Source organism: Protobothrops mucrosquamatus, unplaced genomic scaffold (assembly GCF_001527695.2).
Source record: "Protobothrops mucrosquamatus isolate PMUCROS unplaced genomic scaffold, P.Mucros_1.0 scaffold6, whole genome shotgun sequence".
NCBI classification, from domain to species: domain Eukaryota; kingdom Metazoa; phylum Chordata; class Lepidosauria; order Squamata; family Viperidae; genus Protobothrops; species Protobothrops mucrosquamatus.
Genome location: NW_015386393.1, coordinates 3889406 through 3915410, shown reverse-complemented (window position 1 = coordinate 3915410; position 26005 = coordinate 3889406). Strand labels below are relative to the sequence as shown.

Below are 26005 nucleotides of genomic sequence, written 5' to 3'. Positions count from 1 at the left end.
GACAGCAGGATGATGCTTTTCTCCTTTTGACAAAAATAGAGGACTTTTTAGAGGACTTTGTAGACTGCCTGGATAATTTTTAAAAAAGAGGAGGTAAATGGAGGAAAACTTAAAAGGGGGGAAATGTGAATTTATTTCACATCAGGTCCTTTGTCTTTGATTTCATAAGAAACTGAACTAAAAAGAGACTGTCATTCCAATTGATCCTACTTGGAAAAAAGTCCCAACTCTCTACCAACAACACACGATTTGGATTATGATGGGCATCTGATGGAATAAATGTAGGGAAGAGTGAGAAAACATTTGCTGCCTTGTCTATGTGTTGATGTTCCTTCTTCTGCCTTGTAGATGTGGAACAGCTTACTGTTTCCTTTACCTTTTGTCCAAACTTGATGCTTGATTTCTGTACATGCAGAATATTGCAAGCAACATATTTTAAGAAGGGGAGCAGGGGATGGCTGCTGTGATTGCCTTTGGTTTATCAGCTGGTATTTTCTTCTTTGTAATAGTTATGGCAACTTCCAGTTGCAATTTTCTTCTAGGTAGCCGTTCCCTGCTGTTAAACTGAGGAAGGCACAATGGATCTGGCATATGTTTGTGAGTGGGAGAAGCGCCCAAAGAGTAACCACTGCCCATCCATTCCATTGGTCTGCGCCTGGTCTTGTCGCAACTTGATTGCTTTCACCACGGACCTCAAAAATGAGGAGGAAAAAGGTATTTCCTACTATGTTGGCTTCTTTGCCACTGACGTTGCTCTTAATATATTCTGGAATAAAAAGATAGTTGCTGCAATTGTTTTAAATTTTAAAATTGTTTTAAGGTTTTAACCAGTTTGGTCTAATATTTAGGGCGCCAGGGTAGAATCCAGAAGACTGACATGCCTTACGGTGAAAACTGACTAGGTGACTTTGCATCAATCACTAGGACAGCGGTTCTCAACCTATGGGTCGCGACCCCATTTGGGGTCGATCGACCATTTCACGGGGGTCGCCAAACAAGGCTGTCCGCCATTTTTTCCCCTTTTCCGGCGGGTGCCTTACCTCCCTTGGGCTGGGCCAGCTGGTGGTCGGCCTGCTCCGTCTCTGCCGCTTGCCAGCTACGCCTCGGCCGGCACAGGGGGCGGAACCACACATGTGCGGCGCTCCTGGGCAGGGAAAGTCCTCGACTTACGACTGGTTGGGTAGTCCTCTACTTACGACCGGTTTAGTCCCCGACTTACAACCGGTTTAGTCCTTGACTTACGACCGGTTTAGTCCTCAACTTACGACCGGTTGGGGGTCGCGGCATTAAAAAGGTTGAGAACCACTGCACTAGGAGATTGGGAGTTCTAGTTCTACCTTCGACAGGAAAGCCGGCTGGGGGACTTTGTGCCAGTCACTCTCTCTCTCAGCCCAATCCACCTCACAGGGTAAAGAAAATAGGAGGAGGAGGAGGAAATATTGTATGCCACCTTGAGTTATTTATAAAAAAAATAAGAAAGGCGGCATACAAATAAATAAAAATTGCTCACAAAAGGGAGGAAGATTATTCGGTGTATTCATTGACTTGATTTTATTTATACAAAGAATAAAGGCGGGGTATAAATAGATAAATAAGAGAATATGAAGAAATGGACAATCTTGTATCAAATATAGGGGTCAGCCCATTACATAGCCTCAATCTGATAATGGTGAATTTATTGTATTTTCTTGGATTTCACAGAGAATTGGACAGATTACCTAAATTCATGGATGGCTCAGGGGAGCCTCCAGAGACAACCAGCTCTTGAATCCTAGATAGGCAAGAGACCATAGCTGTTGCTTTCCCCGTCATGAAAGGTTTTGGTGCCGAGGTCAAGGATCCAGGCCACTGGGAAAGCTTCAAGTTATTTTGAATACAGGTTCTCCTCAACTTACCACCACGATTGAGCCCAAAATTTCTGTTGTTAAGTGAGAAATTTGTTAAGTGAGTTTTACTCCATTTTACGACATCCCTGAAATTGTTAGTTACCGGGTTGTGAAGTGAATCTGGCTTCCCCATCGACTTTGCTTGTCAGAAGGTTGCAAAAGGTGATTACATAACTCCAGGACACAGCAACCGTCATAAATATGAAGCAGTTGCCAAGCATCTGAATGTTAATCACATGGCCATGGGGAGGCTGCAAAGGTTGTAACTGTGAAAAATAGTCATAAGTTACTTTATTCAGTGCTGTTGTAACTTTGAACGGTCACTAAATGAACTGTTGTAAGTCGAGGACTACCTGTAGTCCAATGCAGATATGGGGAACTAGCATGGAAAATCTGCCCATTATTATTATTTCTCCATTTAGAGCTGGAAGTGAGTCTAGAGCAGGGGTAGGGAACCTTGGCTCTTTTATGACTCGTGGACTTCAACTCCCAGAATTCCTGAGCCAGCATGGCTCAGCTTGGAAACCTCTCCCTTTCCCCTCAACATGGCTGGCTCAGGAATTCTGGGAGTTGAAGTCCACGAGTCATAAAAGAGCCAAGGTTGCCTACCCCTGGTCTAGAGCCTCCCTCAATCTTAAGGCCAGCTTTGCCATCTCATTTACTCTACCAGATCTCCAAGCAGCTGCAATGTTAATTCTAAATAATATTTCCTCCCCTCTGCTGCTTTCTCATCCATTTATGTCACTTTTTTTCTTTCATTTCCTTCCTCAGACCTCACCCATATGGTCCATATCCTTGACACGGAACATCCGTGGGACGTCCACTCCATCAATTCTGGACACATAGAAATAATCACCTGCTTGGAATGGGATCAGTCAGGTAAAGGAGGGCAGCTGTAACTTGGTGCACCTGGTTCATTTCGTGGCACTTTCAGATAAAAAGTGTCTCCAGCCCTGGATTGCCTGGAAAGATCTTAGCTTTTTCAAAAAAAAACAAAACTTGAAATGTCAAGATGAGTTGATGAAATTGATATTAAAGATCCACTTCTTCAGGCTGGTACTTTCCAGATTTCTTGGAGAGAGTGCCAGGATGAGGAAGGGTGGTTTATATTATTAGACACCCAGCTGACCTTGGCTGATTCCAGAAGCTATTTCAATTGGAAACCACCAGGAAATTCCATGACTGTAGAGCAGCGGTTCTCAACCTGTGGGTCGTGACCCCTTTGGGGGTCGAACGACCCTTTCACAGGGGTCGCCTAAGACCATCAGAAAACACATATTTCCGATGGTCTTAGGAACCTGTCTCGCTTTCAACTCCCCCTAAAATTCTTCATTCAGGCAGGCTTCCAGAGTTCGGCCAGCAGGATGCAGGTAACCCCTCCCCCCTGTCCTGCTGCCTCCCACGGCATTGTGCCACTCCGCGTCCCGTGCCTCAAGCCTCCGTGGCACAGAACCGCTGGCATGGTCCCCAATGGCCACTGACACTCTTCCCGCCGCCAGCGACCATGCAAGCCCTGGCAATTTTATGGTTGGGGGTCACCACAACATGAGGAACTGTATTAAAGGATCGCGGCATTAGGAAGGTTGAGAACCACTGCTGTAGAGTATTCACAAAATACCCTAGAAGAAAACATGGACAAACCATGTCTGGGTTGTTGCCAAGACAATTACATGGCTTGTCCATATAAAGGAGCATGAAATTGACCTTGATGAAAGAATACAAGGTTCATGAAGAGATAATAAATGATAATTCAATTCTGGGAGGGAGAAGAGGACATGAGAAAGAGACTCAAAATAACCCTACCCTACTGTTTAGTATAAGAGGGCGCAAGGAAACTGGCAGCCTTTCAAGATCCTGTTATTATAACCTATGATGATAAAATAACATTTCACTAATCCTTGTGTGGTCTCTTTCATGATATTCCCTAAATCAAAGAGTTGACAGTTCCTAAAAGAAACTTCAAGATAGCATTCAAATATGCGAGATCAGCTAATTCCATTTTACAGCCAGAGAATGGGCCTGTAACTCCCTTGATTGGTATCCTGACCTCCTTCATTATTATTTTTTTTCTTGGCTGCAGGATCCAGACTTCTGTCTGCTGACGCTGATGGGCACATCAAATGTTGGAGTATGATGGACCACCTGGCCAACAGCTGGGAGAGCGCGGTGGGCAGTGAAGTGGAAGGAGACCCAGTAGTGGCACTTTCTTGGTTGCACAATGGGGTGAAGCTGGCTTTGCATGTGGAGAAGGTAAGTAGGTTAATGAAGGGATGCTTTCCTACAGGTAGTCTTCAGCTGACATCCATTCGTTCAATGACCGTTCAAAGTTCTGGTTCTCATAACTTGGGTGTGCGGCTTGTGATTACAACATCACAGTGAGCTATAGTCACACGATTGCCACTTACAACCTTCTCTGCCAGCTTCTTGCAAGCAAAGTCGATACTGCAACGGTCGTATGAAAAATAGTCATAAGTCACTTTTTTAAATGCCATTGTAACTTTGAATGGTCACTGAATGAATGGTTGCAAGTGAAGGATTACCTTTAGTATTCTTGACAATCAGCTGTCTCCTAAATAACTTCTGTTTCCTTCTGCCCATAGTCTGGAGCATCCAATTTTGGTGAGAAATTCTCCCGGGTCAAGTTCTCCCCATCGTTGACCCTCTTTGGTGGGAAACCCATGGAGGGCTGGATCGCAGTGACCATCAGCGGGCTGGTCACCGTCTCCCTGCTGAAGCCCAATGGACAAGTGCTGACCTCCACGGAGAGCCTCTGCCGCCTGCGCTGCCGCGTGGCCTTGGCTGATATTGCTTTCACCGGTGGAGGCAACATTGTGGTGGCCACGTCAGATGGCAGCAGTGCCTCTCCAGTCCAGTTCTACAAAGTCTGTGTCAGTGTGGTGAACGAGAAGTGTAAAATTGACACAGAAATCCTCCCCTCCTTGTTCATGCGCTGCACCACAGACCCAGCTCGGAAAGACAAATATCCTGCAATCACCCACTTGAAATTTCTAGCTCGGGACATGTCTGAGCAGGTGAGGTCCTTGGGGTTTCCTTCTCCAGTCCTTGCTGCCTCTTCCTTCTAGCTACTTGGCCAACAAAAGACAGATCAAATAGTGAAGAATCTGGAGAACTCTGTGTAGAAATATGAAAGGAGTGGATATTGTTAGTCCACATGGAAGGATATGATAGCAATGTTGCATTTACAGGTAGACCTTGAATTACAACCAGTTGCTAGTAATTGTCCCAAAGATGCAACTGGACTTTGTTTTTTCTGCGAAGATGTTTCGCTTCTCATCCAAGAAGCTTTTTCACTGCTTCAGAACTGGAAAAGCTTCTTGGACGAGAAGCGAAACATCTTCAAAGAAAAAAAAAATCCAGTTGCCTCTTTAAAAAGCACCTTTGGGACAACCATGACCTGGATGATGACTAAGAATCTCCATAGACATTTGGTTAGCGATTGTTTTCAGAGTTACAGTGGACTTCCACAAGAGTACCTATGACCTGGTTCTGAAGTTCCAATGGGTGCCCTCCACCCCAAGGTCATATGATCACATGTACGGCTGTTTGTAGTGTCCCGTGGGCATATGACCATATTTTATAATGTTTTTGACAAAAACTAGCATTTACTTCTGTTTTTCGTAAAACTGGGTTATAGCAAGAAATGGGTTCATTTAATGACCACAGCGTCTGCTTAATAAGTACTGCAAAAAAAGTTGTAACATTGGTGCTGTCATGTGGGTGAGCCATTTTATGACCATCACAACTTATGACCATAATAAGCAGGTTCCTTTAGAATTATAAGTCGAGGACTATGGAAAAAGAGCAGAGAACTGCTTTGGTCCCAAGAGCTTCATTCCTTCACAGATTATCTTTGGAGAATGGTTATATCTTGGAAGTCAGTAAAAGCCATAGATCAGTACGGACAGAGCTTATTCTTCACTCAAGTGCACTGAGACGTGGATATGCACTCCCTCACATACATCTACCCATATATGGAGATGCTGTCTTCTCACAGTAATCTCTGCCTTTCTCTAATTTCTTCGAATTTTAAACAGCTGCTGGAGCTGACCTTAGGCCATCCAGAACAATGTTTTTCAAACTTCGGGACTTTTAAGACACGTGAGCTTCAACTCTTAGAATCCCCCTGCCAGTCAGCATGCTAGCTGGAGAATTCTGGGAGTTGAAGTTCACACATCTTAAAGTTCCAAGTTTGAGAAACGTTCTAGATCACGGATGTCAAACTCGATTGCGTCACATAATTTATCGTGACATATCGTGACGTCTTTTGCCTTTGTGGAGCCGGGGTGGGCGTGGCTTGTATGTGACTCATCCAGCCTGCGGGCTGCCAGTTTGATACCCCTGTTCTGGATGCACAATGAACAAATGGGGGGAGGAGCTTCCAGTGAACTCTGAAGCAAGTGGCAGGTGAGCTGCATCTGGATCAGTTTCCCACTCCTATCCTAGAGCACAACCATGGGAGAGGAGGTTAGGCCTGAATCCACTTGCCTTTATCCAGTGTGGTCTTCCCAGGTGTTTATATTACATGCCTCTGGAGTTATATACTAACCCAGGGGTAGGCAACCTTGGCTCTTTTGTGACTCGTGGACTTCAGCTCCCAGAATTCCTGAGCCAGCCATGCTGAGGAGAAAGGGAGCGGTTTCCAAGCTGAGCCATGCTGGCTCAGGAATTCTGGGAGTTGAAGTCCACGAGTCATAAAAGAACCAAGGTTGTTTACCCCTGTACTAACCCAGTGTTTCATAACCTCAGCAAGCTGGCTGGGGAATTCTGGGAGTTGAAGTCCATGCATCTTAACATTTCTAAGGTTGCTAACATTGTTCTATCCGGCCTTCCCTCCTTCTCCAGATGCTGCTGTGTGCCTCCAGTCAGAACAATAGCATTGTGGAATGCTGGTCACTCCGGAAAGAAGGACTGCCAGTTAACAACATTTTCCAGCAGATTTCCCCCACAGGTGAGTCAGGTAGCAGGTATAGAAAGAACTCAGGAGAAAATGGCTTCTTCTCATTTGGTTGAAGTCAACCTGGATTCCTGAATGGTCAGATCAGGGAGTTTGAAACCTGTAAACTGCAATTCTAGCCCAAGCAACGAGGAGGCAGGAAAAGCATAGGCAGAATCTTGGGATCAGGACAAAGTCTTCTGGGGATTGGCCCAAAGTCACCTGCTGTTTTCCTGTCTTAAGGTGGGACTACAACTCACAGTGTCCTGGGGATTGGCCCAAAGTCACCCAGCCATCTTTCATGCCTAAAGCAGGATTAGAACTCACAGTCTCCTAGGAATTGGCCCAAAGTCATCCAGACAGCTTTCATGCCTAAAGCGGAACTAGAACTCACAATCTCCTGGGAATTGGCCCAAAGTCCCTAGCTGTTTTTTATACCTAAGGCAGGATTAGAACTCACAGCCTCCTGGAGATTGGCCCAGAGTCACCCAGCTGGCTTTCATGCCTAAAGTGAAACTAGAATTCTGCTTCTCCCATATGAATAGCTTGTTTTTCATGGATGTGGTTGTGTTGCCAATGAAAAAAAATGCTCTTTTCTTTCCACCTTTCCTTCTATTTATCTCCCTCATCCCAGCACAGCAGGAGCAAATTTTCTAACTGAGAGCAATCAAACCCACAGATGATGTTTAATTGTTGTGTTTGCACAGGAAATCACCTGGCAACACATTCTCATCACAGCCATTTCCCTCTGGAAATGAGCTTCTTTTGATTCTTCCTCAGGCGAGAAGTCATTAAATTGGTACATCTTCACCTGACAAATTCAGAGCTGAATTTCTGCTCCTTTTGTTTAAAAACAATACATTTGATAACAGTTTGAAGAAGGCCTTAGTATAATTTTGAAAAAAAAAATCCTAGGCGACCTATGTGTAAAATACATAGATTTTTCAGACCATGCAATATTCCTTCAGCTGTGGTGTCTTAGGAATACAAGAAAACTGTAGTTTTATATGTGTATCTTACTTCAGTTTGCTTTTCTGACTGCAAAATTATTTATTTACCAAATTTATATGCCACTCATCTTGCCGTAGAAGGTGACATAATACAGTCTCTTCCAAAGCAGGCCTCTCCAGAAATTTCAGGATTACAATTCCCTGAATTCTGAGTAGCCAGCACACCCAAAGAATTCTCAGTATCCATGCTGCTCAGGATTCTGGGAATTGTAGTCCCAAACACATCTAGAAAGTTGCAGTAATCTGATCATGCTAAGCAGAAAGGAAGGAAGTTCCATTACCAAATGCTTTTTGCAGTACTTTAATTATCCTCTTCCTCTCATTTCTAAGTTGGGGACAAGCCGCCGATGATCTTGAAATGGCGGATCCTTTCAGCCACTAATGACCTGGACCGAGTTTCTGCTGTGGCATTACCCAAACTGCCAATTTCTTTGACCAGCACTGATTTGAAGGTAGCAAGTGACACCAAGTTCTACCCGGGTTTAGGTGAGGAAAAGTTTTTCTTGGATGTATAGTCTTACCAGATATGAAAAAAAACTAGAGCTGTGTTTGACGCAGTCGTTATAATGCAGTGTTGCAGAGCAATTCTGCTCACAGCCAGGAGTTTGATCCTGACGGGCTCAAGGTTAACTCAGCCTTCCATCCTTCTGAAGTCGGTGAAATGAGGACCCAAATTTTGGGGGGAAATATGCAGACTCTGTAAACTGCTCAGAGTACTTTAAAGCAGGGGTCCCAAACCCCTGGTCTACGGGCCATTCTGAATTGGGCCACAGAAGTGATGTGCGAGTGCACACGTGAAATCATCCCCTCTTTCCCCCCCCACCGCCGCCTCTGCCGGTCTGCCGAATCAGAAAGATTGGAGACCGCTGCTTTAAAGCACTATGGAGCAGTATATAAGTCTAAGTGCTCTTGCTATTGCTAGTGTGATCCCTTCTTGGAAAGTTCCAAGGTTCCCCCATGCCAGTTTCAAAGCTGGACCTCCAACTTCCTGTTCTGGGCCGCAGGGGAGTGACCAATGGAACTTCAAAACTAGGTCATAAGTATTCCCCCAGATAGCTCCATCCGAAATTCAAAAGGCCGCTAAGCGACCAGCCCTCAGTGGAGAACTACCTGTACACCGAACTGGCTCTCATAAGAAAATTATAAATGCCTAAAAATGGGCTATCAAGTCCTGGGAATCATAGCTGCAACTTTTTCTGATCCTAATTAGAACTTTATTTAGTTACGTACCATTTAGTAATTTGCCACTAAGTGGTGAGCAGAAGCGTCTCCCAACAGCGATGTTGGATTGGCTTGCTCGGGGATAAAACAATAGAATATTCCAGAAGGAATGCAGCCTGCTTCTCTTTGTAAAACATTTTAAAAATCCCTTCTTCTTTTTCTTTTTTTTTTTTTTGCTACCCACCTCTGCTCCAGGCCTGGCGCTTGCTTTCCATGATGGCAGCGTCCACATCATCAACCGCCTCTCCTTGCAAACCATGGCAGTGTTTTACGGCTCAACCTCTCAGCGCCCGGTGGATGAGCAGACCATCAAACGCCAGAGAGCTTCTGGCCCCATGGTCTACTTCAAAGCTATGCAGATGTCTTGGACGTCACTGGCCTTAGTTGGGATTGATAGCCATGGAAAGGTACGTTTGGGGGTACAGAGTAAGATCCCCTCAGCATTTAAAACAGGGAGGCCAAGAAAGATTCTTACAGGTACTCCTCAAATTATAACCATTTGTTTGAGGACCATTCCAAATTACAATGGCCATGAAAACAGTGACTTATGACCAGTTTTCACACCACCATTGTAGTCAAAATGCAACTGGCAACTGGCATGTATTTATGACAATTGCATTGACCTGGGGTTGTCTGATCACCAGCCAACACAGTGCTGGGCTGCATTAACAGAGGGATAGAATCAAGATCACGTGAAGTATTAATACCACTTTACAATGCCTTGGTAAGACCACACTTGGAATACTGCATCCAGTTTTGGTCACCACAATGTAAAAAGATGTTGAGACTCTAGAAAGAGTACAGAGAAGGGCAACAAAGATGATTAGGGGACTGGAGGCTAAAGCATATAAGGAACGGTTGCTGGAATTGGGTATGCCTTTAATGAAAAGAAGGACTAGGGCTGACATGATAGCAGTGTTCCAATATCTCAGGGGCTGCCACAAAGAAGAGGGAGCCAAGCTATTTTCCAAAGCGCCTGAAGGCAGGACAAGAAACAACTGATGGAAACTAATCAAGGAGAGAAGCAAGCTAGAACTAAGGAGAAACTTCCTGACAGTTAGAACAATTAACTAGTGGAACAACCTGCCTCCAGAAGTGGTGAATGCTCCAACACTGGAAATTTTTAAGAAGAGACTGGACAGCCATTTGTCCGAAATGATATAGGGCAGTGGTGGCGAACCTATGGCACGGGTGCCAGAGGCGGCACTCAGAGCCCTCTCTGTGGGCATGTGCACCGTCGCCCCAGTCCTAGGCCTTCAGCTGGGTTTTATAAAACCTTTTCGCTTTAGGCCTCCGCTGCCGTGTGCAAAAAAAAAAGGTTCAATCAATCAGTCAATTTCAACTTCTCGCAGGGAAAAAAAAGATCTTGCAAAGTTGGAATTGATTGATTGAACTTTTTAGTCCCACTCAGTCTGCCGTTACCACCGCAGCCACGCCCACCCAATGGGCCACGCCCAGCCAATGGGCCACACCCAGCCAATGGGCCACACCCAGCCAATGGGCCACACCCAGCCGGCACCCGACGATGCATAAGTGGGTTTTGGGTTGCAGTTTGGGCACTCAGTCTTTAAAAGATTTGCCATCACTGGTATAGGGTTTCCTGCCTGAGCAGGGGGTTGGACTCGATGACCTTTAAATTATTGGCTATCCCTACAGCTTGTTGCAGGGAATTCCATAAATAAGTCCAAAGTTTTGTAAAGGAAGTGCCCCTTTGTTGTGCATTTAATTGGAAATTCTTTCATTTTCTCTGAGACCAACCTGGGCAAATCAAAGAATTATTGCCAAACCTGGGAGGCCAGATAGCTCAAAACAAATGAATCAAGCTTCACAATCGGGCAAGCAATGCTGGCAGCTCCCTGATTCAAACAAGAGCAGAATCCTGGAATGATATATATATATATATGACCAGGGACCCCATCCCCTGCCCCCCCCCTGGAAGATGGAGGTAATTGACTTCCTGGCTGCATCCGACGTATCATTTCTGTCCCCTTGCTCTCTGCAGCTTAGCATGTTCAGGATCTCTCCCTCCATGGGTCATGTTCTGGATATGAATATTTCTCTCCGTCACTTGCTTTTCCTGTTGGAGTACTGCATGGTGACAGGGTATGACTGGTGGGACATCCTGCTTCACGTCCAGCCCGGCATGGTGCAGAATCTGGTGGAAAAGCTGCATGAGGAATACATGCGCCAAAATGCCGCCCTGCAGCAAGTGAGTTCCCATCTTTGAAACATATATTCAATTTTGCAGCTGCTAAGATTGTTGGCCGAGCAGGCACAAAAATAGCCAGGGAAATTATTGAAGCCTGGGAATTGGGCCCTTTGTCAGTCAATAGGAGTGCTGATTTACCACCAGCTTATCAGGTACTTAGGAGCCGAGGGGCTTGGAAACACAAGGAAACAACAGCCAATCGCTGTTCCTCAACACACCAATCAACCAATAGGAAGGCACTCACATAAATTCACAGAATAGCCCAAAGCACGTATTCCAGTATTCCCTCAGGATGGGTTCCAGCACGAATCCGAATGCTTGGAAGATTAAACCTCTGGTCCCAATGACTGACTTACTGTAGATCCTGGGATATGTATATTTACCTTCATTCGCGGGTTCCCATCTTGATTCCCACCTGGGATTCCGCTTGAAAGTAAGTCAACCTTCCCTTCTCCTCCCGTGGTCATATGACCACATTTCGGATACTTGGCAACCGGCTCGCATTTACAACCAGTGTCCTGTGGTCGCGTGACCACAAGTTGCTGCTGTTTTTGCCATTCTTTCTTCAGGAAGATGGACTTGCTTAATGACCGCATTATTCACTTAATGACTATGTGATTCGGACTTACAGCGTCACGATTGGCCTAATGACTGCTGTAAAAATGGTCGCTCACAATCAAGTGCCTCGACTTAACCACCGCAGCAACTTAACGACTGAAATTCCATTTGGATATGGAATTTGTAGTCATAAGTCGAGGACTATCTGTACAGGGCTTTTTAGGTATTAACTGAATTGTACCTGGAAGCTGATTGGGGGGAGAGGAGGGCAGTGCAGCTCACAGAGTAGTGGGGTTACCTGGGCATATAATGGTGCCTGGGCTCAGTCTGTTGTGTGTTTAAACCATGGTTTCATTAGGGTTAAATCGTGGTTAGCCAATTGCATTTGGAGTAAACATTTTTGGGATCAGGGAGACGTGAACTGCTAGAACAGTGGTTCTCAACCTGTGGGTCGGGACCCCATTTGGGGTCGATCGACCATTTCATGGGGGTCGCCAAGCAAGGCTGTCCACTATTTTTTTTGTCCGCCATTTTTTTTGTCCGCCATTTTTTTCCCCTTTTCCAGCGGGTGCCTTACCTCCCTTGGGCTGGGCCAGCTGGTGGTCGGCCTGCTCCGTCTCTGCCGCTTGCCAGCTACGCCTCGGCCGGCGCAGGGGGCGGAACCACGCATGCACGGCGCTCCCGGGCAGGGAAAGTCCTCGACTTATGACCGGTTGGGTAGTCCTCGACTTACAACCGGTTTAGTCCTCGACTTATGACTGGTTTAGTCCTCGACTTACGACCGGTTGGGGTCGCGGTTGAGAACCACTGTGCTAGAAGTTAATCAGTGTCATTTATTTGTTGACTTTAATGTGTGGACCTCCTTGCTGAAAGGAGCAGCGTTCTCAGGGGTGATCAGGTCCCTCCTTTGACAGGTCCTCTCCACGCGCATCATTGCCATGAAAGCCTCACTTTGCAAGCTCTCCTCCAGTACGGTGGCCAGAGTTTGCGACTATCATGCTAAGCTTTTCCTGATCGCCATCAGCTGCACCCTGAAATCCCTGCTCCGGCCCCCAGTCCTCAACACGCCCGACAAGACTCCTGGGGACAGGCTTACTGAGATCTGTGCCAAGATCACCGATATAGGTATGTTCAAAGGGGCTGATCCTCTCTCGGTCTGCTAGATTTTCCAAAGGAGAGAGGGGGAAAAAAGCTCTCTTTTCTATTTTCAAAGTTGTCCATGTAGGGTGGAAGAATCAAAATGTCCAAATGGTGGCCAAGCTCCATGATTGAAGCCTTCTCTGTTAATTGATGGGCATCAACGCACACCAAAAGGGCAGCGCTTCAATTGCATTGCCATAGCCACCATTTTGACTTTTTTTTTTTTTAACCCTCAGGTAGACCAGTGTTTTGCAACCTTGGCAACTTTAAGATATACAGACTTCAACTTGTAGAATTCCCCAGCCAGCATAGCAGACTGGGGAATTCTGGGAGTTGAAGTCTACATATCTTAAAGTTGATAAGGTTGGAAAACATTGCTGTAGTAGACATTCCTTCTCTCTCTCTCTGTCTCTCTGTCTCTCTCTCTCTCTCTCTCTCTGTCTCTCTCTCTCTCTCTCTGTCTCTGTCTCTCTCTCTCTCTCTCTCTCTCTCTGTCCTCTCTCTCCTTCCCTCCCTCCCTCCCTCCATGCTATAGTCCTACTTGAAGGATAATTTCATAATTAAAGGTGATATTTCTGACAATTTCATAATTAAAGGTGATATTTCTCTCTCTCTCTTTCCTTCCCTCCCTCCCTCCCTCCATGCTATAGTCCTAGTAGAAGGACAATTTCATAATTAAAGGTGATATTTCTGACAATTTCATAATTAAAGGTGATATTTCTCTCTCTCTCTTTCCTTCCCTCCCTCCCTCCCTCCATGCTATAGTCCTAGTAGAAGGACAATTTCATAATTAAAGGTGATATTTCTGATATTCTCATCTGATAATGTCATTGCTTTGCTTTCCTCTCTGAATTTTGCCATTCCTAATTATTTGATTTGCAAAACTGACCTTCTAGTATTCTATATTGGTATCTTTGTAAAATGGTTTATAGTAGTATCAGTACAATAGAGCAAAAAAATTCTTCTTATCCTCTCATTTTATCAATTCGTCTGTGCCTGTGGGTATCCAAGAGTAAAGAAAAACTAGAAGTTAGTCAACTTGAAGGAACTAACAAATTGTGGCCAACTGTTCACCCACACAATTCTCAAGAAAAAAAATTAAAAGAAATGACTAATGAATTGGGTCCAAATTGTTCATTCATAATAGATCTGATGAAACATGCTGCTTTAGGAATGTCTCCAATTTTTTAAATATAAGCTTTTATATACAAGTAGTCCTTAACTCACAATAGCTCATTTGGTAACCATTTGAAGTTACAATGGTGCTGAAAAAAAGTGATTTATGACCGTCTTATACATTTACGACTGTTGAAGCATCCCCATGGTCACATGATCAAAATTCAGACGCTTGGTAACCCACTCAAATTTACGACGGTTGCAGTATCCTGATCACCTTTTGTGATCTTCTGACCAGCAAAGTCAATGGAGAAGTCTGATTCACTGAAAAACAGTGTTACTAACTTAACAACTCTAGTGATTCACTTAACAACTGTGACAAGAAAGGTCATAAAATGGGGCAAAACTCACTTAAAAATTGTCTCGCTTAGCAATAGAAATTTTGTGTTGTGGTTGTAAGTTGAGAACTACCTGTATATGGTATATAAGGAATATATTTTTATACAAGGGACATGTTTTTCCCCGTCAAATATAGGCATGTTGTAAAATAAAACTGCACTTTGTGTATAGGTAGTCCTCATTTAGCAACCATAATTTTGACCGGCATCTTAGTCATTAAATGAAGCAATCACTAATTGAAACCACGACTGTGCTATAATCTTATTTCAACTTTCCTTTGCTTTACGGACCTGCTAAGGTTGTAAATGTGAGGATTGGTCACAAAGCTTTTTCACCACCATCATAACTGCAAACAGTCACTGAGCGAGGACTACTTGTATTGGGAGAATTCTGGGAGTTGAAGTCCAGACATCTTCAAACTGCCAAGATTAAGAAGCACCGCAGTTCATTGTCCTTGAAAGATGATTGTCCAGCCTCCATTTGAAACCCTCCAATAAAAGGGAAGAAACCATTCTCTGTGGTGACCTGATCCACTGAATGACAGTTCTTCCTAATGTATAATAATACTAATACTAATAATACTAATACTAATACTAATAATAAAGTTGGAAGGGACCTTGGAGGTCATCTAGTCCAACCCCCTGCTCAGGCAGGAAACCCTATACCATTTCAGACAAATGGCTGTCCAGTCTCTTCTTAAAAACTTCCAGCGTTGGAGCATTCACCACTTCTGGAGGCAGGTTGTTCCACTGGTTAATTGTTCTAACTGTCAGGAAGTTTCTCCTTAGTTCTAGGTTGCTTCTCTCCTTGATTAGTTTCCATCCGTTGCTTCTTGTCCTGCCTTCAGGCGCCTTGGAAAATAGCTTGACTCCCTCTTCTTTGTGGCAGCCCCTGAGATATTGGAATACTGGAATCTCTATCTATCTCCTTGAAGTTTCCTCCTATTGATCCTTCCAGATATCGACAAAGTGATGATTAATTTGAAGACAGAAGAATTTGTGCTGGAGATGACCACCTTGCAATCTCTCCAACAATTGATCCAGTGGGTTGGAGACTTTGTACTCTATTTGCTCGCCTGTCTCCCGAACCAGGTGAGACTCAGATGACCCATTTATTTATTTATTTATTTATTTTATTTGATTTATATCCCGCCCTTCTCCCAACGGGACTCAGGGCGGCTCACAACATATTAAAAAACATAAACACATTTACAACCCCACTCAAGTAAAACCAATTAAAACCGAATATTTAAAGCTGTGCTATTTAAAATTACTCTTAAGATAAACCCGATTTAAAATCCTCCCTAGGCCAGGCCCGCTTGCTGAAAAAGCCATGTCTTGAGGGCGCGGCGGAAAGTAAGGAGATCCGGAATCGTCCGGATCTCGGGGGGTAGTTCGTTCCAGAGGGTGGGGGCACCCACNGGAGCGTACCGGTCTATGGGAGGGAATCTGTGGCAGAAGGCGGTCTCGGAGATAACCAGGTCCGATGCCATGGAGCGCTTTAAAGGTGGTAACTAACACCTTAAAGTGCACCCGGAAGGCCACTGGCAACCAGTGCAGCTCGCGCAGCAGCGGTGTTACATGGGAGCGACGAGTCCCTCCCAACACCGCCCGCGCGGCCACATTCTGGACCAGTTGAAGCCTCCGGGTGCTCCTCAAAGGGAGCCCCATGTAGAGAGCGTTACAATAGTCCAGGCGGGAGGTGACGAGAGCATGAGTGACTGTGCGCAAGGCGTCCCGGTCCAGAAAAGGTCGCAACTGGTGAATCAGTTGCGACCTTTGTATGGAATTGATATTTCTTAAATGGATGAATAATCATATTTCACCTATTGGCAGCAATTCCAATTTGGACCAGTTGATAGAATATCCTATTTTACTAAAGGCATCTATCATTTGCATCAACAGTAGAAAAGTAATGGAAGATATAAAAATAAGCAGAAGAATGTCATCTGCAAATAAAACCAGTCTATGTCCATCTGAATTAGGTGCTACTCTATAAATTGCCCTATGTTGTCTAAGAGTTCCATAAGCCAAGAGTTCCACACAAATATAAAAAAAACAAAGGTGAGACTGGATATCCTTAGCTAGTTCCTTTAAGTAATGGCAAGGCAGCAGAAAACAAGCCATTAACCTTTCTTTGGATGTGAGAAATTCATATAACGTTTTGCTCCATTTTATGAATTTCAAGAGAAATCCAAATCTGTTTTATACATCAAACATATAATGTCTATATATTTGGTCATTATTTTTATTCAACTCTATAACTACACCTACTATTCTACAATTAACCCAATTAACCCAATATTGTCTGCTGTTTGCCTAGTTTAATAAACCCTGCTTGATCATTCAAAATAAGGAACGGTAACACTTCTGTTATCTATTTGCTAGCACTGCTGTTAAGAGCTTTGTGTCGACATAATCAATGAGATTAGATGATAATGAGCACATTGGGTATGATCTTTATCTGATTTTGGCATTGTTGTAATATAAACTTGATTAAATGCCTCTGATAATATTCCCTTATCAAGTATTTCATCATACAATTGACAAGTTTTAGCATCAAAAAAATCCATAAACGTTTTATACCATCTTATAGAGAATCCATCCAAAACCACTGCACCTTCACTTAACCATATCTGAACTTAGGCTAACAGAATCCTATTTTGTTCAGTTTTACAAAGTTATGATAGACAGAGTCCTGACCCACTGTATATAATTTTGTTCCAACGTTTTTATTGAGTTGGAAATAATTACAAAAAGGGCACAGGTTTTTGACCTCTCCACATTGCAGAATCTCAGGAGAAAACAAGAGATGCTTGTGGGTTACAGTTTTTGCATTCTTCCTAGAGATAATAGAAATGCTACTACTATTATTACTATTTAGTTGGACTTGCCACTTATTCAGTTTAGCTCCTCCCCTCCTAAGCTACTGAGCATTGACCTTTTGGCATAATCAACATATAGGATCATTTTAATGATACAAAAGGAAGAATAAGGGATACCTAAGGAAGCCAGCTAATAGCTGCTATTTCATCAAAGATTTTACACAATTTTCTGTTCTTCAACAGAACAATGCCCCCCCCCATATGTCTCTCTTTCTGTATGTATGTATGTGTATGTGTGTAGGTTTCCTTTTCCCTCCCATTGAAAAGAGAACCTGAGAAAGGATTCTTAATTTCCAAAGATATCCTTGAAAAAAATACAATTGTCAGCTCATAATGGGAGTTTTATTTTTATGTATCTTGAATAGTATCATTATATATCTTCAGGATAGTACCAACTTTTGAATGACTTGACAGTATAGATGTTGCTTCCTAGGGCCTGTTGAAATGTTGGGGTGAAATGATAGCAGTGTTCCAATATCTAAGGGGCTGCCAAAAAGAAGAGGGAGTCAACCTATTCTCCAAAGCACATGAAGATAGGACAAGAAGCAACGGATGGAAACTATTCAAGGATAGAAACAACCTACAACTAAGGAGATATTTCCTGACAGTTAGAACAATTAATCAGTGGAACAACTTGCCTTCAGAACTTGGAGGCTTTTAAGAAGTGATTGGACAACTACTTATCTGAAATAATATAGGATTTTCTGCCTGAGCAGAGGGTTGGACTAGAAGACCTCCAAGGCCCCTTCCAACTCTGTTATTATGTTATTCTATTATCCTCTGCCCCAAAGGTATAGGTTATCTTGGGTTCTCCTGGACTTGTTCCAGGAGAATGTACCCATCCCCTGCACACTTGTCTTTGAGCATTCAGGGCCTGAGAGATCAAGGGGGCAGAGCTTATAATATGGCTTTCTCAGTAGTCACCCTTTCACTCTGGTCCTTTTGTCATTCGTAAAGAAGTATCTTTATTAAGAAACTTTTAGCTGACCTTTCTTTCTTCCTTATCTTCTTGGATTTCTTAGGTGCATTTATCTTCTTAATATGATAGCTCTCTTCATTTTGTTTTTAAGATTATCTTGTGCTCCACCTCAGAGGTGTCTGCGATTTCCAATAAATGCTGCTTTGTGTGGGTGGAGAGAGAGAGAGAGAGAGAGAGAGAGAGAGAGAGAGAGAGAGAGAGAGNGGAGACCGGGCGATAATTGGCCAACTCATCTGGGTCCAGGGAAGGCTTCTTGAGGAGGGGCCTCACGACGGCCTCCTTAAGGGCCGCAGGGAAGACACCCTCCTGCAAAGAAGCGTTAATAATTCCCTGGAGCCAGGCTCGTGTACCCTCCCGAGCTGCCAGTACCAGCCAGGAGGGACACGGATCTAACAAACATGTGATGCTGTTGGCTTAATGGAGGGTAAACTTTTGTATCAAATTCACTAATATTGACGGTTACCAACTGTTTGTTTAAAGTGAGGCATTCTCTTGTCCTTTACATACAGAGAAAGGAATGCCTCTTCTCCGCGGCCCATCTCTTTTCAGTTGCCACATATAGTATAAAGACTGTAGCTACGGTGTTGATCACACATTATTTTTGAACCAGGAATCTTGACCTAATAATAATGGTGTATAATAATAAATGGTGCCTCTTTGTTTTACCCTGCATCCAAACAAATCAGGAAGAAATTATTATATATGGGTTTATGGTTTATTGGAGCAAAATGGCTAGACTGGTGCTTTTTCCACCTCGGCAACTTTAAAGATATGTGGATTTCAGCTGGCAGAATTCCCCAGCCAGCATAGGTCATGGGAGTTGAAGTCTGCATACCTAAAAGTTGCCAAGTTTGAAAAACAAGAATTATAAGCCAGTTTTTAACAAGAAGGTTGTTTTTGATTGTTTATTTTTTTGCCCGGAAAGTGCTTACAGAGGTTCTTGCAGATTTCAGAAGTAGTTTGCCATAGCCTCTTTCTTATGGCTGAGAGAGGATGAGAAGTTTACTCAGCTAACTTCATGCTTAAGACAGGACTGCAATTCCCAATCTCCCAGTCTCTGCACTGATGCCTTAACCATTACATCAAAGTGACTTAGTTTATGCAGTGTATTTAATGATTCGTGTGGATCCAGCAGTTATGCATCCTTTCTTGTTTGTTTATCCTACAAAATAAACAGAGTGCATGTACTGGTATACTACCCCATTTAGAACCCAGCTAATTAAACCGGGATTCCTAGCTATAAGTGGTGTACCCAGTGCAAGTGCCATCGCTTTCTGTTGAATATTTTATTTCTTATTTTTATTTATGCAGATGCGCTTCGCTTACTGAATCAGTTAAAACCGCCTTATTTCATTAGCTGAGATTTCTAAAACTGAAGCAATCCTAGCTATTGAACCCTAGTGTCTTTAACCAAAGAAAGTGAGACGGGCCCGTCCCAGAGAACCACTGTTGGTTAAGATAGACAGTTTGGGTAGCCTTCAACCCTTTATCCCCAATTCTGCCTGGATGATTATGAGTAACCTCATTAGAAATAATGGGTTCGCTCTGGAAATCAAAAGCAGAGGCAGAATTTCCAAAGATGGGCAGACAGGGACATTTAAGGATATTTAATCCATAATGCAAATTTTGCTATGGAGCAAACATGTCAAACACAAGGCCCGGGGGCCGGATGCGGCCCGCGAAGTGGTTTCATGTGGCCCACGACGCCATCCTGGAAACAGTGAGGGAACAATCCCCACTGCCTTGGCCCTGGTCCAGGCCGGCCGGGAGGGAGCCAATGTACAATTTTGTGGTGACCATCTATGCTGAAGTGCATTCAGTCTTAGCTCCACAAGGCCGTCTGGAAACAGCGAGGAACCAGCCCCTGCCGCGTTGGCCCCACCCCCTGGGTGCATGCTGGGGAGGTGTCACCCTTTGTGAGGAATGAAGAAATGCACCATCGCCTGGAAGTGGCCAGCAAACAGCCCTCACCTACTTCACATATCTGGCTTGATGGGCACTGCCCTGGTCCCACCCCCTTCTGCCAGAGACCCTCAGATCTGTCCCACTCCTGCCCAGGCCCCTACAGGCACCCTTGACGCGAATGATGTAGAGCTGACCACGCCCACCCAGTAGGCCACACCCACTCCATCCACGCCCACCCAGTAGGCCGCACCCACCCTGGCCACATACCCCCGAGGGCAACTGCAATGCTGATGTGGTCCTCAATGAAATTGAGTTTGACACCCCTGCTATGGGGTCATTGTCAGATTTGGTGTAGGGTCACTGCTGTAGGGTAATTCAAGTTCCTTGTAAGGACCCACTTCAACTAACCGCCCAAGAAAGCAGAACTCTTGAAACGCATTGTCTCAAAAGGATACTTCTATAAGGGGTCAGTGACAATAGGGAAGTCAAGGCGAGATTTGGGGAAAAACCCGCCGAAACGCTGTAGTTCAGCAAGCAATATTCCTCCTCCCACCAAAATCATAATGTCCATTTGAAATCCAGCCAATCCACAGGTGGTCTGAAGAGCGGGTAACTGGCACAGCTGGTGCGCATCTCAAGGTCTTCTCCAGTTCCATTTCTTTGTAAGCCTCTCCCTGATAAGGGAGACACATTCCTTTCTCAAGGGGATGGAGACAGCAAGAGAGAGTAGAAAGCGAAAGTTATCCCAAGCTAATGCAAAGTGTTGGAGAAGACTCCTGCGAGTCCCCTGGACAGCAAGGAGATCAAACCGGTCAGTCCTAGAGGAGATCAACCCTGACTGCTCTTTAGAAGGCCAGATCCTGAAGTTGAAACTCAAGTACTTTGGCCACCTAATGAGAAGGAAGGACTCACTGGAGAAGAGCCTCATGCTGGGAAAGATGGAGGGCAACAGAAGAAGGGGACGACAGAGAATGAGGTGGCTGGATGGAGTCACTGAAGCAGTAGGAGTGAGCTTAAATGGACTCCAGAAGATGGTAGAGGACAGGAAGGCCTGGAGGAACGTGGTCCATGGGGTCGCGATGGGTCGGACACGACTTCGCAATTAACAACAACAATGCAAAGCTTCCCCTCCCCCAATAAAATGGCAGGCCCCATAAGTAGAATGCAAGGTAAAGGCTAAGGGTTTCGGGACCTGACACTCCTAATCAATTTGAACATTTCTTTTGTTCTATCTACCAATACGTCTACCGATACCGTTAATTGTAGCATTGTGTGCATCATTTCAGCTTTCGACTACCTTCAGTTTCCTTTTTCTGCCCTTAGGGTTCTGGACCAGCATCAGGACCTGTTCGTCCAGGTCACAGTTTCCTCCGGGACGGGGCCTCCCTAGGCATGCTCCGTGAGCTGATGGTCATGATCCGAATCTGGGGCCTCTTGAAACCAAGCTGTCTTCCCATTTATACAGCCACATCTGATACACAGGACAGCATGTCCCTTCTCTTCCGACTTCTTACCAAATTGTGGTTATGCTGTGAGTGATCTGATGTGCTGCCAAAATAGGGGGAGGTGTGGCTTGAAGGTCTGGAGCACAAAGAAATGCTGTGCAGAACATGCCAAGTGTGATTCCTAGCTCAGGAGGGCCATTTGAGCATTTTGAGCGCACAACAAAAAACTTCCAAGCTTGGCCAGAATGGTTTTGATCCAGATTGTTTCAATATTGTTTTATGAGACAAGCTCATTTTTTCACTTTAAGATGATCAAGAAGGAGGCGAGATAGTCCTGTCTTATGGGTAAGCTACTTGTGGCCCAGACTTGAGAGAAAAATTAGCCAAAGAGATTCTTTTCTTTGAAATGGATTTTTTAAAAAAACATTCCCATAAAATAATGGAAGTTACAGTGAAACAGGTTTTTGCTGCCTGTCTACACAATCTTTTTTTTTTTAAATAGAAATCCCCTTCATAGTTTATCTAGAAATGATTCCTAGGTGAAAATAGATATTTGTGATTCAATACACATAAATTCTGGGAGTCCACACCTCTTAAAACGACCAAGGTCAAAAAAACATGATCTAAAGCAGGGGTCTTCAAACTTGACCCTTTAATGACTTGTGGACTTCAACTCCCAGAATTCCTCAGCTAGGCACGCTGGCCGAGGAATTCTGGGAGTTGAAGTCCACGAGTCATTAAAGGGCCAAGTTTGAAGACTCTTGATCTAAAGCCTTTTCTCTTGGGGCAGGTCGTGACGAAGGGCATCCCAGCGAGCCGGACGATACCTTGATCGACGAATGCTGCCTCCTACCCAGCCAGCTCCTCATCCCAAACATGGATTGGCTTCCGGTGAACGATGCCATCATCAGCAAGCTGCAGAATAAGCAGCCTGTCCGGCTGCAGTTTGGAAAGCCTCCTGGGATCGTTGGACACTCCACTTCGGTTCCGTGCGATGCATTTACCAGGTGCATCGAGAGGGCAGCCTGGTTTTTCTCTTGACACGACAGGGAAGCTCCTTGGCATGCTGGAAGGATGGTCCTTTATGTATTTTACTCTCGCTTAATGCTTTTACAGTACTCGCTGAAAGATCAGCTCACTTTGACACAGTGTTTTTTCAACTTGACCGCTTTAAGACATGTGGACTTCAACTCCCAGAATTCCTCAGCCAGCATAGCTGGTTGGAGAATTCTGGGAGTTGAACTCCATACATTTTAAAGTGACCAAGTTCAAAAAGCACCGTTTTAATAGATCCAGTTAAAAACAAGCAGAAGGAAAAGAGATACTGAAATACAAGTTCCTTGACTTAGGGATGACTGGGGCCAAATTAGCCTCAATCTTAATTTTTACACAGCCCACATGAGCCTCAGCTCCATTTTGCAATTCCTAGGGCAGGGGTAGGCAACCCAAAACACTCAAAGAGCCACTTGGTCCCGTTTCCCACCGAAAACAAAATACTGGGAGCCGCAAAACCCTTTTGATATCTAAAATGAAGATAACACTGCATATATCCTTTTTTACCATATATATATATATATATATATAAGCTCAGGGGTAGGTAACCTCGGTTCTTTTATGACTCATGGACTTCAACTCCCAGAATTCCTGAGTCAGCATAGCTGGGCTAGCTAGCTCTCTCCTGTCCTTCCGGCTTCCTGCTTCCTGCAGAAACGCAGCAAAGGGAGGAGCCCCACCCAAAAAGCTTTTCAGCTTGTGGGAGAACACCGTGAGTCTACTCTCTTTTACACACACACACACACACACACACACACACCACAACACAACACAAACACAGAGAGACAGAGACAGAGACAGAGAGAGAAGCAGGGAAGCACAGGTGCCTCTCTCTGTCTCTGTCTCTGTCTCTCTCTGCAAATGGCAGAGGAGGCTGGGAGCCACAGGGGAAGGCTCAAAGAGCCGCATGCGGCCCCAGAGCCGCAGGTTGCCAACCTGTGTCCTAGGGAAAGCAAGTCACTGATTTTAGAGAAGTGTTGTTCCTTGACTATTTAAAAAATAAGCACCAAAATTGGGTGTATTAACTCTTTGCAATCTTCACTAACCCAACTGTGTTAGCTTTTAAAAAGCTGTTGCCCCCTCCTATCCTATATGGAAAAAGAGAGGCAGAGAAATCAGTCTCTTCCTCTTTTGATGGGCATCGTTGTGTTATCACCCTAAAAGATTGTCTCTCCCCATGGCCTTTGGCACTGTGCTATCTAACAAGTGTTTTCTTCATTCCCAGGACAACTGGGTACCCAAAGATTGACCACCTGCGGCGCCTCCATCTTGGAGCTTATCCTACTGAAGAATGCAAGTCCTGTACGAGGTTAGTATCCCAGGCTGAGGGAAGGAGAGTTCATCCTCCAAAGAATTTCTCTTAAATTTTGAACCTAATCCCCAACTGACTAAAGATAAGCAGATGTAGGGGAAGAACAGGCAGAGCTGTGTGTGTGTATATATGTGTGTGTGTATTTGTGTTGTGGAATTAAGTGAGCCACCAGCCTAGACTCCTTACGTTCCCACAAATGGTCTACATCCAAGCCCTCTTGAATTCCATTGATTCTTATCTAGTGCCAATTTAGTGACTAGATTCTTGTTGATAGGGTTAAGCAATAAATCTTAACTGCAACTTAACTATGGTGCTGATTCTTCCTGCCTTACAGCAGAGAGAAATTGCAGTTGTGGGTCAACGTTTGTAACGGGTGTAAACAGGTTTCTACACAGAGTTGAGATCAAAGCCCTAAAGATGGCCCTTTTCTTTATAAGTTGTGGAGGATATGCAGAAACCTGGTATAAGGTACAGGTAGTCCTTCACTTATGACCAAATGGAACCCCAAACTTCCATTGCTAAGCAAGACAACTGTTAAGTGGGTTGTGCTCCATTTTATGACCTTTTTGCCAGGTTTATTAACTGAATCTGGCTTCCCTCATTGACTTTGCTTGTCAGAAGCCAGCTAGGAAGGTTACAAATGGTAGTCACATGACCCCGGGACAGTGCAGCCATTATAAATACATGCCAGTTGTTAAGCGCCTGAATTTTGATCATGTGACCATAGGGGATGGTCACATGACCTAATACTCCTTTCCTCCTATTTTCCCACAGCCACAATCCTGTGAGGTGGGTTGGGCTGAGCCCAAGTGACTTTGGGTCAGGGGTCTTCAAACTTGGCCCTTTTATGACTTGTGGACCTCAACTCCCAGAATTCCTCAGCCAGGGTGCCTGGCTGAGGAATTCTGGGAGTTGAAGTCCACAAGTCATTAAAGGGTCAAGTTTGAAGACCCCTGACCCAAAGTCACTTGGGCTTATGCAAGGGACCTTGTAAAAAAAAAATTAACACATTTTTTGAGGAGACCATTTTTTTGCTCCACGCTTTTGGGGAAGTTTCTCAGCAGGGTGCCATTTTGTCCCCTCTTTAGGTGCGGCTGTGTTACGATGCTCCGTTCCCCAAATAAGACCACGGCTGTGAAGCAGTGGGAGCAGCGATGGATCAAAAATTGCCTGTGTGGTGGCTTGTGGAGGAGAATGCCCCTCAGCTACTCATGATGGACCCCAGGACTCTTTGCCTTCTCCAGATGGAATGCATGAGGAATGGACCACCTTTCCGTGGAGTTTTGCAGCTTACTCCATTTTTAAAAAAACGTCCTGAAGGAAAACAGCCAATATAAGAAACTCAGGAAGAGCTGTGGGTGGTTTTATCCCCATGGAGGAGCAGACTTTCCTAGGCCAAAGCACCAGAGAAATCAATGGGAGATGCTGGAGGAATTTGAATTGATTGACACTTGTAGTATTAAGTGGAACTTGGCCAGTGCCAAAAGTTGCACTGATCTCCCCTATTTTGCATCACAGTCTTTTCCTCTTATTACAAATAGCGGCTTTTGGTTCAACATTCAGGAAGGGTTAAAATGCTGCATTAAAAAAACACATTTTTAGCATTGTTCAAAGTGCAGAAAAGTAGACAATTGTAGGAAAGAGAAGGATTTTTCTTGATGTACAAATTTGCTTCGCACAGAGAATTGAGGGGAAGGGTTTGTGGGGGACATTCTAACAGCCTTCTGGGAGTTGAAGTCCACAAGTCTTAAAGTTGCCAAGGTTGAGGACCCCTGAACTATAACATTCTCCCCTGTTTTTCTATCTGTATGCTCTTGCCTCAAAATTCCCAGTATCTAGGAAGCTAATGTGTTGGGAAACCGAGGTCAAACCAGTTCCATCCTTCTTACTTCTGCCTGCTGTCTGAAATAATCTAGTCTAAAATCCTTCCATTT

The 26005-nt window shown here is 44.4% G+C and overlaps 1 protein-coding gene across 1 annotated transcript; it reads left to right on the top strand.

Annotated features, from left to right (window-relative positions):
- Positions 1-564: 564 nt before the first annotated feature.
- Positions 565-25486, top strand: MED16 (mediator complex subunit 16). The gene is made up of 14 exons (XM_015810065.1): positions 565-714; positions 2658-2765; positions 3967-4136; positions 4487-4918; positions 6750-6855; positions 8181-8336; positions 9267-9478; positions 11074-11280; positions 12753-12963; positions 15451-15584; positions 21585-21792; positions 22497-22713; positions 23985-24068; positions 25160-25486. Exons 1-14 carry the CDS (start codon positions 579-581, stop codon positions 25284-25286), a joined length of 2508 nt encoding a protein of 835 aa, XP_015665551.1. The 5' UTR covers positions 565-578; the 3' UTR covers positions 25287-25486.
- The last annotated feature ends 519 nt before the right edge of the window (positions 25487-26005 follow it).